At 39.1% G+C, this 18085-nt stretch overlaps 1 protein-coding gene across 3 annotated transcripts in view; it reads right to left on the bottom strand.

Annotated features, from left to right (window-relative positions):
• Nucleotides 1–13961: 13961 nt before the first annotated feature.
• Nucleotides 13962–18085, bottom strand: part of rsu1 (Ras suppressor protein 1) — a 61526-nt gene continuing 57402 nt past the window's right edge. For all 3 annotated transcript variants that reach the window (XM_030123673.1, XM_030123672.1, XM_030123674.1), the window contains exon 9: nt 13962–14656. In XM_030123673.1, the coding sequence (XP_029979533.1) occupies nt 14554–14656 (103 nt within the window). In that variant the 3' untranslated portion in view covers nt 13962–14553. The remainder of the gene's footprint in view (nt 14657–18085) is intronic.

Below are 18085 nucleotides of genomic sequence, written 5' to 3'. Positions count from 1 at the left end.
TGGAAGGATGGATGGGTGGATGGAAGGGAAAGTAAAGGGAAGTTTCCGTACACATTAAAAGGCTGCCTGCTGTCTGAGTCATTTTTAACTCCCTTTTTCATCTGTTTTTTCTGGTTTTTTTTTCACACCATGATCAGCTGATCAACAGCCTGTCTGATATAAATCACCTCCTCTCTTCTTTTTGTCTCTCCCTCCTTTTTCTTCTTTTCATTTTGAAGTTCTACCAGAAGAATGGGAATTCTTCAGATTTTTCCCCCTTAAAGACCCAACGCTGTTGTTGTTGGTTTTTTTTTCCAAATTATTTTCATTTCTTTCCAAAGTGATTTATCAGCATTTATTCCAGTATTGTCTTCACAGGTGTCAAACATGCGTCCCGGGGCCAAATCTGGCCCTTCAGAGGGTCCAGTCCGGCCCACCAAAGGGTCCAGTCCGGCCCACCAAAGGGTCCAGTCCGGCCCACCAAAGGGTCCAGTCCAGCCCCTAGGATGAAGCTGTGAAATACAAAAATTACTCTGAAGATATGAATCATTTTAGTTCAGGTTCCACATTTAATCTGCAGAGGGTTGGATCAGTCAAATACTATATAACCTATAAATACTCACAACTCCAAATTTTTGTCTTTGTAAATGTAAAAATTTTCATGTCATTTTACTGTATTTACATTAAAACAAACAACTATTTCACAAAAACGTGAATAACCTGAACAAATATGAACATTTTGAAATGTCTGAAGTATAAGTTTTGCCATCTTCTGCCTGTTATTAAATGTGTTGTGTGTTTGTAGATCCACTGTGATCTGTACGTTATAATAAACATGTGGAAATGATAAACTGAGGCAGAATAGTGTTAAAATTACACTTAGTTTTCTTGAGAAATTTCAGTTTGTTCATGATATTCACATTATTGTAAAGGAAGGTTGGTAGATGTAAACATTTTGATCACATAATTTTACTGTTTTGGCTCTAAAACATAGAGGAAAGTTTGGAGTTGTCATTATTTCTCTATTCTTCTGTTCTTCTTGGACTGGTCTGGCCCGCTGCAGATCAGATTTGGCTGAATGTGGAACTGAACTAACAGGACAGCCCTGCTCTACATGACGCATTTTTCTGTGTACATCATGTATTTTCCTGTATTTAATTTACTTATTTAGGTCGAACAGAGAAATCTAACAAGAAAAAGGGACTTTTTCAATAGAATATATCATTACTTGAACTTAAACAGGTGGGTCCATCCACTGTCACTGATCCAACTCCACAGGTTTAGTTTTTTCTTCAGTTTTGTTCAATTCATGATTTATCTTATTGTTCTTGCTTATTATTTTTGTTAATTTTTTATTCAATTTTTTCATTTTATTGCTTATTTTGACTTTTTAAAAAAAAATTTCTTGCTTATTTTCTACATGTTGTTTATTATTTTGTGATTTTTTTAATTGTTCTTCAAGTTTGTTCAGTTTGTGGCTTATTTTCTTCATGTTACTTATTATTTTGTTGATTTATTATTAATTTTTGTTCATATTATTGGTTAATTTGGCTGTTTTGGTTCATTTTGGTGCTTATTTTACTCTTTTTAATTTAATTTTAACATTTTTTTTGCTTATTTCTTTCAAGTATATATCCAACAGTATTCCCTCTCCTGCTTTGACTCTCATATGAATGTCAGGTCCATCCCATTCCTAGTCTATGGGTTCAGTCTGACGTGGCTCCACCCTTTGCAGCTCTAACAGCTTCAACTCTTCTGGGAAGGCTGTCCACAAGGTTTAGGAGTGTGTTCATGGGAATTTTGGACCATTCTTCTAGAAGCACATTTGTGAGGTCCCACACTGATGTTGGACAGAAGGCCTGGCTCTCAGTCTGCGCTCTAATTCATCCAAAGGTGTTCTATGGGGTTGAGGTCAGGACTGTGTGCAGGCCAGTCCAGTTCATCCACACCAGACTCTGTCCTCCATGTCCAAATGGACCTTGCTTTGTGCACTGGTGCACAGTCATGTTGGAAGAGGAAGGGGCCGGCTCCAAACTGTTCCCACAAAGTTGGGAGCGTGGAATTGTCCCAAATGTCTTGTTCTGCTGAAGCATTCCCAGTTCCTTTCACTGGAACTAAGGGGCCCAGCCCAGCTCCTGAAAAACAACCCCACACCATAACCCCCCCTCCACCAAACTTTACACTCAGCACAATGCGCTCCCACAAGTATCGTTCTCCTGGAGACCGCCAAACCCAGACCCGTCCGTCAGATCGCCAGATGTAGAAGTGTGATTGGTCAGTCCAGAGAAGGCTCCTCCCCTGCTCTACAGTCCAGTGGCGGCGTGCTTTACACCACTGCATCCACCGCTGTGCATTGCACTTGCTGATGTATGGCTCGGATGCGGCCGCTCGGCCACGGAAACCCATTCCATGAAGCTCTGTGCGCACTGTTCTGGAGCTAATCTGAAGGACACATGAAGTTTGGAGGTCTGTACCACTGACTCTGCAGACAGTCGTCCACCTCTTCACACTCTGCGCCTCAGCATCCGCTGACCCCGCTCCGTCAGTTTCCGTGGCCTACCACTGCGTGGCTGAGTTGCTGTCGTTCCCAAACACTTCCACTTTCTTATAATCCAGCTGACAGCTGACTGTGGAATATTTAGGAGCCAGGAAAGTTCACCACTGGATTTGTGTCACAGGTGGCATCCTATCACAGTTCCACGCTGGAATTCACTGAGCTCCTGAGAGAGACCCATTCTGTCCCAAATGTTTGTAAAAGCAGTCTGCATGCCTAGGGCTGGATTTAATACACCTGTGGACATGGAAGGGACTGGAACAGCTGAGTCTGATGACTGGGATGGAGGAGACAAGACTTTTGGAAATATAGTGTAGATATAATTTGTAACTGTGCATTTTATTTACTAATCTACATAACCCCAGTGTGTCCATCCACTGTCACTGATCCAACTCCATGGGTTTGACTGGAGAATCAGTGTTGGAGAAGATGACGGTGTTTCCACGGCAACTACGGAGCCTCTGAACGTCCAAATATGGTCATACCTGATGACCATGAAAATATGAAGAACTGTATTTTACACCAATTTCAACATATTTCTTAATTTTTTTTTCAGTTTGTGACTCATTTGTTTTTCTTTCTGATTATTTTTTTTTCCACTTTTTATTCATTTTGTTCATTTTATGGATTACTTTGGCTGTTCTGGTTTATGTTGTTGGTTTATTAATTAATTTTCCTTCATTCTTGTATAAATTTTTTATTATTTTGTTTTTCAACATTTTCTTGCCTATTCATTTTTTTTCTTCAATTTTTTTTTCCAGTTTGTGGCTTATTTGGTCAATATTACTTATTTTGTTGATTTATTGTTAATTTTACTTCCTTTCATTCATTACTTTGACTATTTTTGTTCATTTTGTTGCTTATTTTATTATTTTTTCCTTTATTTTACTCAGTTTTTTGCTTATTTTTTCCACATTATTTATAATTTTGTATCTGTTTTTCATTATTTTTGTTGATTTTATCCACTGTCACTGATCCAACTCCATGGGTTTTACTGGTGAATCAATGTTGTAGAAGATGACGGTGTTTCCACAGTAACTACAGAGCCTGTGAACGTCCAAATATGGTCATATCTGATGACCATGAAAAGATGAAGAACTGTATTTAACACCAGTTATTGACATGGACTGATAGAATTGGTGGATCAACAGGAATTAAACAGTTTAGATCAGTAGATGGTTTTGGTTTTTAGAGTTTTCAGACTAAATGCAGAGCTCTGGATGTTATGAAATGATGAATTCATCCTCATTTTTCAAGTATTTTGCTTATTTTCTCCTCACTTTAGAAGGATTTGTTCACTTTTATACCATATTTCAATGTTTATTGGTTAATTTCTAGGGACCGAGCCGAGAGGGCAGGTCCACTCACACAGTGAGTGGACTTACCAGAAGCCAAGGCCCCTGTTGTTTTTCGTTCGTTTTTTATTATTATTTTCCCGACGCCACTTTGAACTGGATTTTGACCCCCTAAACATGCTTGAAAACTCACCAAATTTGGCACGTATGTCAGGTCCAGCAAAAATTTGATAAAATGCAAAAATTAACCCCGTAGGTGCCAAAATGGGCTCTCTAGCACCACCTATGTCAAAAAACACAGAAACCACCATAGCGGCCAGCAGGAATGTCCGAAAGACATGAAACCAATGCCAAAATGTTCCTTACATCGAGCACTACAAATGTTCCAGTGGGCGCCGAGAGCTAACTCCAACAGGAAGTCGGCAAATTGCCTTTCAAAGTAAAACCCTCAACTTAAAACTAGTATGAGCCAGTTTGTCATATTGGCTTCTAAATAGCACCAAAAGATAGAGTGAACCCTTCTCAAAAAACTGTCTTCGCAAATTTCGAATTAATGTCTTAGTTATTTTTTTTATAAGTTCGGAAAAATGCGATGTTTGGCACTAATTTTTCAATTTCGACTTTTCCCCACATGTTATATACCCATACGTTCAGAAAAATCACCCCAGCTCTCCCGTGCAAAAATTTTTGAGATAGGATGTACAGTTACGGATTTATAAAATACTGTTAGTTTTTCTGCTTTTTTGGCTTTAACCTGCCATTTGACCCCCTCAGCATGCTCAGAAACTCACCAAACTTGGCACATATGTCATGTCTGGTGAATACTTTCATACAATATCAAAATTAACCCCTTAGGTGCCAAAATGGACTCTGTAGCGCCACCTACGCATACAAAATTGCCCCTAGTGGCCAGTAGGAATGTCGTACAGACATGAAACCAACGCCAAAATGTTGGTCTCATCGAGCCCAAAAAATCATACACTCACACTCATGAGCTAAATCCAACAGGAAGTTGGCAATCTGCCTCGGCATGTATTCTATTTTCCAGGAATTCCAAAGACCAGGTGCTTTCCACCCTCACTGCTTATTCAGTTCAGTCTCTTATGACTAAAATTATTCATTAAATAAGCTCAGGAGTCTGTGTGCTTGCTTCTAGTCCAAGAATTTTTCAGATTGGATGTACCGTTATGGATAAATCGCAGTTTGTTTCTGCAAATTCAGGCAGACTCCTTCTGCCACAGACTCTGAGCTTTGTCTCTGTTTCGTAATTCGACACCGATGAGGAGACTGACGGGGAAACAGAAGCTGGAAGCTGATTGGCTGAATCTTTTCCTGTGGAATGCATACAGTGAAACCAGCAGGTGGTGCTGTGGTACCATGAACACACAGTCCGACTCCTAGTGTGACTGAAAACATGACAAGAAACTTCACTGACAAACTGTCTGCACACAAGAACATTTGAACAAGACAGAAAAAATATGAAAACTGCATAAGAAACATATGTATGTCAAAAATTATATCTGAATAAAAGCTGAATAAAAATGAAGATATGATAAAAATGGGAATGGTACACACACACACACACACACAAACAGACACACACACAAACAGACACACAAACACACACACAAAAACACACACACCCACAAGCGTGCACACACACACACACACACACACAAACAGACACACACACAAACAGACACACAAACACACACACACAAAAACACACACACCCACAAGCGTGCACACACACACACACACACACACACACACACATACACACACACACACACACACACACACAATACAGTTTTAGTCAGAAGCCAAGGCTCCTGTTGTTTTTTGTTTTTTTTTATTCTTTTCTGTCCGCCACTTTGAACTGGATTCTGACCCCTAAACATGCTCCAAAACTCACCAAATTTGGCACATATGTCAGGTCCGACGAAAAATTTGATAAAATGCAAAAATTAACCCCGTAGGTGCCAAAATGGGCTCTCTAGTGCCACCTATGACAAAAAACACAGAAACCGCCATAGCGGCAGCAGGAATGTCCGAAAGACATGAAACCAATGACAAAACGTTCGTTACATCAGCATTACAAGAAATAGGAGGACGCTATGAGCTGTGTCCAAGAGGAAGTCAGAAAATTGCCTTTCAAAGTAAAACCCTCAGTTTTATATATATACATATATATATACACATACATAAATACATACGCACATTTATATTTGAATAAACATGAGGACATGATAAAAATGTGAATGGTACACACATACACACACACACACACACACAAAGTTTTACAAAATCAAAGCTTTATTAAAAATGGTAAAGTATGAGTTTTATGCTCACCTGCTTGTACAATTTCAAGTCACTCAAACAGATTGTGTCTGTCACACACACAGTTGCATACACACACAGTAGGCTTTTCAAAATAAAAGCCTCATTAAAAGGTGATGGTGGTTTCAGCAGAGGGGCGCAGGTGTTCTGTAGGGATGAAAGGAGGATGGATGCAAAAGGGAGGAGGCTGGTGTCGGTACGGAGAGGTGTGAGTGGAGCTGAGGTGTCAACAGCCATGGGAGGCGGAACTCACGGGAGGCGGAACGTACAGAAGACGGAACGTATGGGAGGTGGAACACATGGGAGGCGGAATTCATGGGAGGCGGAGTGTATGGGAGGTGGAATGTATGGGAAGCAGAATGCATGGGGGGCGGAATGCACAAGAGGCGGAATTCACAGGAAGCGAATGTACAGAAGAGGGAACGTATGGGAGGCAGAACGTATGGGAGGCAGAACGTAGGGGAGGCAGAACGTATGGGAGGCAGAACGTAGGGGAGGCAGAACGTAGGGGAGGCAGAACGTATGGGAGGCAGAACGTATGGGAGGCAGAACGTATGGGAGGCAGAACGTAGGGGAGGCAGAACGTAGGGGAGGCAGAACGTATGGGAGGCAGAACGTATGGGAGGCAGAACGTAGGGGAGGCAGAACGTATGGGAGGCAGAACGTAGGGGAGGCAGAACGTATGGGAGGCAGAACGTATGGGAGGCAGAACGTATGGGAGGCAGAACGTAGGGGAGGCAGAACGTAGGGGAGGCAGAACGTAGGGGAGGCAGAACGTAGGGGAGGTGGAACATATGGGAGGCAGAACGTAGGGGAGGCAGAACGTATGGGAGGCAGAACGTAGGGGAGGCAGAACGTATGGGAGGCAGAACGTAGGGGAGGCAGAACGTAGGGGAGGCAGAACGTAGGGGAGGCAGAACGTAGGGGAGGCAGAACGTAGGGGAGGTGGAACATATGGGAGGCAGAACGTATGGGAGGCGGATCGCCCAGTGCGAGGTCCCGCCCAATGCTGCTTGCAGCTTTAATTTTCCTTATTTTTCAAGTACTTTGCTCATGTTTTTCCCATTTTGCAAGTTTTAGTACATTTTATTCTATAAATAATTCAGGTAAAACTGTATTTTACACCAATTATTGACATGGATTGATTGGATTAGTGGATCAACAGGTATTAAACAGTTTTGATCAGCAGATGGTTTAGGTTAAAGGTGGACGTTTGGGTCTTTAAGGGTTAATATTTTGTGTAATAGTAGTGTATTAGACTTGTCTTTTTACTGGACGGTGTATTTTCTAGTATATTATTCAGTGTTTACAGAACATAAAAATGAGTGGGAACACCATCCTAGAGGAACAGAGCGGACAAACCCAGTTCAAAGAGCCGCTAACCTTACAAACATTTGACTCATTAATTGATTGAACTCATAAGGAAACAAAGTCATTTGTCTTGTGGAGCACAAGGACGCCGAGGCAGAGACTACGTATCGATGCCATTAAAATCTAGCAGACCTCGTCTTCCAGGGCTTCATTAAGGCCCCAAACGTCCACTTATCGAGAGTCCCTGAAAATGAGCGCTGAAGGTAACGGAGGATCATGGGATTGGCACTTGACTCAATATCAGAGCGGTGAATGATGAATGGCCGTGGCGTGCACCAAGAGGCCGGGGACTGAAATTATATGACATAATAATAGGAAGTGGACACAACTTCGATGGATTCATGCAGCGAGGCCTGTTCAAAAGGGGTAGAACAAACTACCGACCGTTTGTTAGGGAGGCACGGCCAACCTGTTTGACTGGACTGTTTTAACCCTTTATCGGCCAAGTGACTATTTTTAGTTCTTGTATCATTGGTTCTTTTCATATTCAGCTGAGAATCCACAAGCGGAAAACGAAAAGATGACTCGTTATTTAATTAAAATTTGGAAAAAAGCAAATGGACTGGTCAGTGTATGTGTTGGTAATTGGATTGACTTTTCAGAAACAAACTAAAAACTAGTCGTTAACTGATTTTAGTTTTAAAATAGAAGAATTAAAATGAAATTTAAAGGCGTTTTTCTTTTTCAGTGCCACAACAGATAAACTAAATTTAAACTAGAAAAGCACTCAGACAGCACAGACCTCCACCAAGGCAGATCAGAACCCCCCCCACCCCCCAAATCACCACCAAAATTTAATCATTTGTTCCTTGTGCCAGTATCAACATTTCCTGAAGTTTTCATCCAAATCCATCCAGAACTTTTGGAGTCATTTTGCACACAGACGCACAGACAGACAAACCTATGCCGGCAAAAACAGAACCTCCTTGGCGGAGGTAAAAATATATTGATTTTCATTTTCTCTTTCTAATAATAATAAAAAATAAGGTTCCTACCTGACAGAAATGTAAAAACGGACCAAAAACAGCTGGTTTGTTCATTTTCTCAGACCAGATGTTGTCATTTTAAAGGACAGAGCGTGAATGCCTCAGTCACAAAGATTCATATGAATGATGGGTTTGTATGAAATCTGGACATCGTAGACATGCTCCCTCCATGAATGTCTACGAACTCCAGATTTCGTACAAACTGCAAGATTCGTACAAAGCCATTGTTCGTTAGAATCTTTGTGGCCGAGGCATTAGCGCTCTGTCCTTCAAAATGACAACATGTGGTCTCAGAAAGTGAAAAAAAAACAGGTGTTTTTGGTCCATTTTTCCATTTCTGTCAGGTAGGAACTTTACTTTTTGTTATTAGTGAAAATGAAAATCAATCTGTTTTTTAAAATTTGGTTTACCTCCTTTATTGCTGGAAAAAAAAAACACCTTGAAATTCAATTTTAATTCTTCTATTTTAAAACCAAAATCAATTAAGCACTCGTTTTTGTTTTGTTTCTGGAAAGGAAATCCAGTTCCCAGCAGATGCACTGACTGTTCATGTTGACACGTTTGATATGTGATGTGGTTCGACCCTGAAGTTCCTGACTTGTTGCTGTATTGTTCTGAACACTCGTGGGTTTACTAGTATTCTGTCGAATGCATTCTGCAATAATGGAGAATTTGGTGTTACTCAGAGGCAGCAAACGAGTTACTGTGAAGGAAACTGTCAAGACGACATGACAACTGAAAAAATCATCAAAAATGTCAACCTGAAACCCCACATCTGGGGTTAAATCTTTCATCTTTAAATCTTTTTTTCCTCCCATTTCCTTATAATGGGTGAAATTTCAAATGTCTATAAAAACATCAATTTTGTTTCAACTTACTTCAAACTTGGCACATTTATAATTTTTATATTTAACAAATATTGAATATGGATGAGAGAGTCGATCGATGCCAAAATAATGCTGCGTTCAAGGCCATTTTTCGAGTCTGTAAGTCACGACTTCAAACCACAACTCACCACTTTGTAACGTTCCAGGTAAGTCACACCAAACTGCCTGAGCGCAAGGAATTATGGGAGTTAGATGTAAACAAACCAGCATGGCGGACCGTACGTTACGTTCATTTATAGTCATTTCTCTCCTAGAGGTGTTTATTCTTTGTTTATTTGAGGGAAACAGAGGAGGAAAAACATCGCAGAAGGACAGAGCAGCTGTTCTACCTTTGATGTTCTTTGTATATTTTTATACCTATTTGGTTTTAATTCATTCTTTCACTCATTGAACTGAAAACTAGCTAACGCTAGAACAGCTGCTGATTATGCAGAACATTTACAGATGAATAATGTCAGAGAAATACCTTATTTTAATAAACCGTCTGCATAAACACCACATCCATGGGGGGGCGCCACTGCTGCGTGACGTCAGAACTCAGACCTGGGAGAACGTGGATCTAGTACCAGTTCAGGTGGAAGTCCCAGGTCTGACTGAACATTCCAGTGCATTTACACCAGTAGAAGGACGGAAAAACAGCCGTTACAGGTGGACTGGAACGCAGCATAAGCTACAGTACATGCAAGGGGCGGGGCTTGTTGGGCCTGGAACCACTTGTTTATTGACCCGCCCCCAGAGGGGGTGGTGGTGCAAGGACTATTGTTTTTGCTTCGGTTTGTCCGTTTGTTTGTTTGTTTGTTTGTTTACACTTTAGCAGCAAAACTATTGGTTGAATTCAGACCAAACTGGGTTTCTAGATTACCTGTGACCCAGAGCAGATGGGTTACATTTTGGGAAAAGTAGGTCAAAGTTCACATTTTATCGTAATGTTTAAAATCTTTTCTTCTCCCGTTTCCTTATAATGGACAAAATTTCAAATGTCTGTAAATACATCAATTTTGTTTCAATTTCCTTCAAACTTGTCACATATATAGAAGCTATTGATATGACATCAGCACACACACACACACACACACACACACACACACACACACACACACACACGATGACATCAGCTGGATCCATGACAAAATAAGCAACAGTACATGTGAGGGGCGGGGCTTGTTGTGCCTGTTATGTTTGTTTATTTATTTACTTATCAGGATCAGTGCATGTGAATGGTTCTTTACAGACGTTGCAGCTGTGAATCTGCCAGACTGTAACAGCAGAGCTCATTTCCATCTGTAGGACGATCTACTGATGGTCCCAGGTTTGGGTTTCCTTCATGAAGTTTGTTTTTTTCCCAAGTTTTTTTTTTTATTCAAAGTAATTTCACAGGTACAGTATGTCAGTGCAATGTGACAAAAAGGACTTCCATTCTTTCATTTTTCTTTTTGTTCCTCCCACAATCCCACCCTAACCCAAAAGAAGATCATCTTTAATGTAAGTCCAATACTGACAAGTAGTCAGTACAGAATAGTTCCTTCATGAAGTTTGTGTTGGAATCTGGGAATTGTGCGCAGCTGTTGAAGAAACCAGGAGCACTGAAATATGACAAAAATCCTCTGAGTCTGTATAAAATGTCATGTTTGAATAATTCTTAATGCATTTATTAAAGGTTAAAAATCGGTGGTTTGTTGTGAGGAAAACCCTGTTTGTGTGTTTATTGACGTTCGTAGCTCATCGTGGGTTGGACTGTGGTGTCTGTGCCTTCACCATCTCATTAAAGTGGCATCGTACCGCCCCCCCCCCCCAAAAAAAAGCCCAACCCCCTTAGACAATCACACCTGCCCCGACACACACACCTCCGATAAATCACCTTGTGAAAATCGATGGGCTTCGGTTAGCCTGGGACTCATTGTGTCCTTGAAGGTGTGAGATGAATGGAAATGGAAGAAAGAAAAAACACAAACAACATCCACCAAAAAAACTCCAGAGGAACTGGAGGTGGAAACAGTTCCAACAGGTCATGGGTTCATGTTTAGTTTCTCAGTCGACTCATGTTCCCGCCATTATGATGCATTCAATGACCTGGTTCATTTTCAGCCCAAAGTGTTTTATTCCAAAAGACTCTGAAAAAAACAAAACATTGAATTCTATAAAAACAGAGGACGTTTAACATCTGTTTATATTCTACGGAACACTTCACACTTTATTTATTATTATCACTAGTACTTTAGTCATTTTCAGTCACTTTAACACGTTTGTTTGATCTTTTTATTTTTCTGTTGTATTTATTGTCTTGTGCTGCTGGATGTTTGAATTTCCTCCGTGTGGGATCACTTAAGTATGTCTGATCTGAAATGATTTACCTCATTTTATCTTATATTACTTTTCTTCTCCTAGTTTACTTTCTCTTCTCTCCTCCTTCTCCTCTTCTCCTTTCTCCTCCTCCTGTCCTCCTTCTCTCCTGTAACTGTAAGTCTGGTTTTTACATTTATTTACTTGACAAATGTTTCCTTTAAATTTTCACTTTGACAAAGTGGTCGGTACTTTTCATTCCTTACATTTTCAGAACAGGTTAGTTTCTTTAATTTGAATACATTTGAGGAGAAATATACACATTTCACAAGTACCACATAAAAACGATGAACAATGTTGTGTATGTGACATTGAAAATGAGTGAATTTAGCAACAAAAGAACATGTTTACATTCCTTTAATTTTGTAACAGGTTGAAATGTGACAAAGCAAAACTTGAAAAAGAACAAATGTGAAACAGCCAGAAAACTAGAACTACAGCGAGCCTCCGACTTCTGTGAAATCAGTGAAATAACCAGCGTTAATGACAGGTGTCACTGCGGCGCCGTCTCACTATTGGACAGAACTTAAATGATTTCATTTGAAGGATTGTTGTGCAAAAACACAGAAACAACGTCAATGCACTGTGACAGTCACCGACAGCGTTGGAACGGATTCAACCGACAACAAGCGGCGGCGACAGACCACAAAACGCTGCTTCAGTCTGAACACACACACACTTTACAGACAAATACACTGACGTGATGAAGCTGAAGATCAGACTGAAGAAGCAGCCTTTCACGCACCACTTTGGATTAAAAACACATACAACAGCTCATATTTAGGAGACAGTTGGGCAGAGATCTGGTGATTATGGGATGTAATTCAGTGAAGTTTCGTAGCTGTCAGAGTCGGCTCCTGTTCCCAAGTCAGGGAATTCTACTGTTTGGTCAAGATGCACAGAACACCGATTAAAAAAATAAAAATTAAAAAAACAACGGAAACGGACAACATGGGCCGGGTCACAGACCGAACATGAAAACAAACTGTTCTAAGGTTCACACATTTATGTTAGTACTGTCATTTATTCATTTGTATGCATTTGGCTCTATTTAGAATTTCTCATCAAATTCTATGAAAAGTATTGTACAGTACAAGTATTAATGTCAAAAGCTGATTATTATAATAATCTTATGGATGATCAACCTTTGTAAATACACCAATGTAATTATTAACCCATAAAGACCCAGTGGGACTTTTGTGGCAGGTCCAAAATATTTAAAAAAAAAAAAAAAAAGTTTTTTTCTCACTATTCAACCTTTCTTAAGTGATTTATCACCATTTATTATAATATTATCCTTTGCATTTTGCATTCTTTTTTTTTGTTTTTGTCGGAATCAGGTATTTTCTATTTCATTCACTGATCATGTAAATGTTCACACAAGTTCAGATTATAGCAGAGGGTTATTATATCAGAAAGAGAGAAAACTGAAGAAAAAGTGACTTTTTCAGCAAAGACTGTCACTGTCATTAGTCACTAACACTGATCCTCAAATTGTGTGAATATAACTTGCGCATAAAAATTTACTTAATGGAAAAACAACAATTTTGCCCAAACTTGTTTTTCGATTAAAAGTTTTTGCGCTGGCAAGAGGTGGTTTTTCAGGCGTAGTGCAAATGGTACATCAGACAAAACTGTAATGGAAAGACCTTTTTCTGCAACTAGAGGTCACATGAATAAAAAAAAAAAACAGATGTTGACGAACATTACAATAAGAGAAGACGAAGAGTTTTAAAACAAACACCAGGAAACCCAAACATTTTTTAATTTAGTAGGAAATAGAGGGGTAATATATAATAATAATGAATTTATCTGTAAACAAACACCATATTTACGTTCGTTGACATGTTTATGGAATGACCTCTCGTGTCATCTCATAATAATAAACAAATCATCGCATTTGTGATTTAATGGAAAAACTGACATACGCACTTCTGTTTTTTTTTTTACATTTAGTAAATATCGATAAAGTTTTGTGCAGATATCCAATGGTAAAGAGACTATTGATCCAACTCCATGTGTTTTACTGGTGAATCAATGTTGTAGAAGATGACGGTGTTTCCACAGTAACTACAGAGCCTGTGAACGTCCAAATATGGTCATATCTGATGACCATGAAAAAATGAAGAACTGTACTTTACACCAATTATTGACATGTATTAATAGGATTAGTGGATCAGTTATTAAACAGTTTAGATCAGTAGATGGTTTAGGTTAAAGGTGTGTCTTTGGGTCTTTATGGGTTAAAGGCTGAGGACTAGATACTAGCTGGAAAAAAAAATACATGAAGAGCCTTAATTTCCTAAAAACTGATTTTTAAAAAATCTTCAATGGATGAAAGATTCAAATATTCAAGTACTGATTTAATATATGGATGATGGTAAATACCTGCAGACCATCCGTCTACGTACTGATGGAGAAGCAGGTGTTCTGCAGCAGAACTGAACCTGGACCTGGACCTGGACCTGAACCTGGGACCAGTCAGTCTGGAGCACCAATACCAGTCATGAACAGACCTTATGCACAACAGAATTCAGTCCAAACGATCCGAACAGAACATACGTAGAAGCCTACTGTCATTATATTCAATTCAATTCAATTCAACTTTATTTGTATAGCCCAATATCACAACAAGGTTATCTCAAAGGGCTTTACAGAGTCATATTAAACCATTATACTGTCATTATTGTTCATATAATACAAAACTGCTTTTCATAAAGCACAAAGGAGGAAGGAGAAGGCACATGCAGTGAGTGGAGCTGGTTGGACCGGTTTGGGCCGGTTGGGCGTTCGTCTGGTCTTTACTTGTTCTTCGCTGCCAGTGGTTTGCGGCTGATCTTCTTACTCTTGTCGTTGCTCTTCTTCGGTGGTTCTGGGTTGGCCTGCATGTGTCGGCCGTAGAGACTGAGGACACAAACATGTTCCAGTTAGAGAGGATACAGCAACGGACAGGATGAGACCAAAACGGACTGTGGACCAGAACCAGAACCAGAACTAGAGTCACAAACAGAGTTAGGGCTGCACAATATTGGAAAAAACTGACATTGTGATTTTTATATATATATATATATATATATTGCAATATGAAAAACTACTCAGGAAGATATAATATCTGTGTGGTGCTGACGTACAGGGTGGGGAAGCAAAATGTACAATATTTTGAGTCAGGGATTGAAAGACAGTGTATGACCAGTTAGTTTATTGAAAGTCATGAGAATTTATTTGCCACAAGAAAATGTCCATAATAGAAAATGTTTTTATTCTATGTGTCCTCCTTCTTTCTCAATAACTGCCTTCACACACTTCCTGAAACTTGTGCAAGTGTTCCTCAAATATTGGGGTGACAACTTCTCCCATTCTTCTTTAATAGTATCTTCCAGACTTTCTGGTAATAGTTTTGCTCATAGTCATTCTCTTCTTTCCATTATAAACAGTCTTTATGGACACTCCAACTATTTTTGAAATCTCCTTTGGTGTGACGAGTGCATTCAGCAAATCACACACTCTTTGACGTTTGCTTTCCTGATTACTCATATGGGCAAAAGTTTCTGAAAAGGTATGGATAATAGTGTTAGGTATGATTATGACACCAGTATATGTTTGGGTTCAAAACAACTGATGTAGTGTCTGCTGAGAAAAAACAACTAAATGTTCATTGTACATTTGGCTTCCCCACCCTGTAAATGGTCAAACACATTAGTTGTGTTTCCTCTTGTTGTCTCGTTAAGAACACACGTTTCAGTTTCATCCTTCTGTCGCTGAAATAATTCCAGATAACTGATGTTGCTTTTCTTTTTGGCATCAAGTCTTCATTTTCAGTGATTCTTCTCTGGTTCTTTGCTCATTTTTCAATGTTGTTACCAGTTGTTGGAGGAAAATACAGTCTTGTTTGTTTATTCCTCTTTTTTGTTTTTGACCTTAATTTAATAATTGTTTAGTAAATGTGGCTGCGATGTTCCCCACATGTGCAGTCCATCATGGGTGTTGGTAGGTTACATGTGTGAGGTGGGCGGGCTGTGTGTGAGGACAGCCCCAAACAATTTTCTGACTGTGAGCCACAGCGTAAATGAAGTTGGTCGGCGTTTTCAGAGTTTTTCATGTTAAGCGGCCTATTTTGTTTATTCATATAGAGTTTAGAACAATGATTGTGACCTATAATGAACGCTTGGACTTGATATTTGTTAATAAACGAATTGGCAGATCCAAAGACAAAGAAAACCACCCGGACATTCATTCATGCACGCCTCAAAAAATACAACAGGTTTAACCCCTCCACACCAGAGTAGCAGCTAAAGCTAAAACCACTACACCAGCGACTCACCCCATGTGTAGGGGGCGTGGTCTGCTTCGACTAACTGATTAAGAACAATTGTGATTGGTGGATGGCTGTGTGCAGCATGTGTCAGGTACAGAATACTTTATTAGGCCTAATTTCCAGGGGAAATAATTGTGTGTTACAGTTGCTTCATGCATATACAAGAAAAGTAACAAGAAAGAAATTATTTAAATATCAGATGGAACAAATCCTACATGTCCATCTCCATCAGTAGTTGCTTTTCCATTGACCCTCAAACTGCACAAATATAACTTGTGCATAAAAAATTTACCCAATGGAAAAACAACAATTTCGCCAAAAGTCTCATTTTTGGATTAAGTTTTTGCGTTGGCAAGAGGTGGTTTTTCAGGCGCAGTGCAAATGGTACATCACACAAAACTGCAACGGAAAGAGTTTTGTCTGCAACTAGAGTCACATGAATGAAAAAAACAGATGTTGACGAACATTACAACAAGAGAAGAAGAAACGTGTGTGAGTGTGTGTGGACACACCAGGAAACCCAATCATTTTAGAATTTAGTAGGAGATAGAGGGGTGATATATAATAATAATGAATATATCTGTAAATCAACACCATATTTACGTTCATGTTTATGGAATGATTTTTCGTGTCATCTCGCGATAATGTATAAACAAATCATCACATTTGTGATTTAATGGAAAAACTGATATTACGCACTTCTGTTTTATTGACATTTAGTAAATATGGGTAAAGTTTTGTGCAGATGTCCGATGGAAAAGCGTCCAACTGGTCCAACCGGAACATCACATCTTTTCATATGGTCATGATATTTTACTCATATATGTGTGATAGTCCAATGCTGAAAGTTTGTGCTTTAGACCAAAATAAAGTATCAGCCTAAATTCTACATTAAAATCAAACTGTGTGTGTGTATTTATAGATATTCTTATATATACTTTTATACTGTTGTTATTTCTATATAGATATTTTTTATATATACTTTTACTTTGATACTTTTTGTGGTTGTTCTGGCATAAAGGACAAGTTGTTTGTCATTTTCGACTTCTTTTTTTCCTCATTTTTACTATTTTTTTTGCCCATTCAAATAATATTTCTATCGAATCGAAGAAAATAATTGATGGATTAATCAATTACAAAAACAGCCGATATCTGCAGTTCTGCACTAAACATCACAAAGCGTTCGTACGTTCTTGTTATTAGTGTCGATTTCAACTGAAGCAGTGGACAAGAAGTGGAGAGTCATCCTCCCCCACCCCCTGACACACACACACACACACACACACACACACACACACACACACACACACACACACACACACACACACACACACACACACACACACAGCCTTTCCACTCCAGCCTCTGTCACTTTTCTTCTCCCATGGGTGTCTCTTGTTCACAAAAAAAGCCCAGCGCTCGTTGGAGTGGAAAAGACTTGGTGCTGCTGCTCCTGCAGCTTCTTTCAGAGATAATTGTGTCTTCATCTTTACTCCACATGCACTGTATTGTTTCCGAGCTTAGATTTAAAAGACGATAACTTAAAACAGGTTTTTTTCTGTTCTACTCTGTTTGGAAAAAATAGAATAGAATAAAACAGAACAGAATTGAATAGAAAAAAAATAGAATAGCATAGAATGGAATAGAATAGAATAAAATAGAATAGGACTTTAATGTCATTGTTACAGGAACAATGAAAATCATTTTAGCAGCAAACACCTGAAGTGTATAAAGACTGTATATACAGACATAAACCATCTATTGATCTAAATGGTTTAATTCCTGTTGATCCACTAATCCTATCAATCCATGTCAATAATTGGTGTAAAATACAGTTCTTCATCTTTTCATGGTCATCAGATATGACCGTATTTGGACGTTCAGAGGTTCTGTTTAGTCCTGACAGGTTGGAGGTTTATTAATATTTTGAATTGACTGTACTTGATCAATGATAAAAATCAATCCAATAAATATAACTGGTCTAGTAACTAATTTATAGCTGATGCAGAGTCACTTCA

The sequence above is a fragment of the Sphaeramia orbicularis genome, chromosome 20, assembly GCF_902148855.1.
Source record: "Sphaeramia orbicularis chromosome 20, fSphaOr1.1, whole genome shotgun sequence".
Lineage (NCBI taxonomy): Eukaryota > Metazoa > Chordata > Actinopteri > Kurtiformes > Apogonidae > Sphaeramia > Sphaeramia orbicularis.
This window is presented reverse-complemented; position numbering and strand designations above follow the sequence as displayed.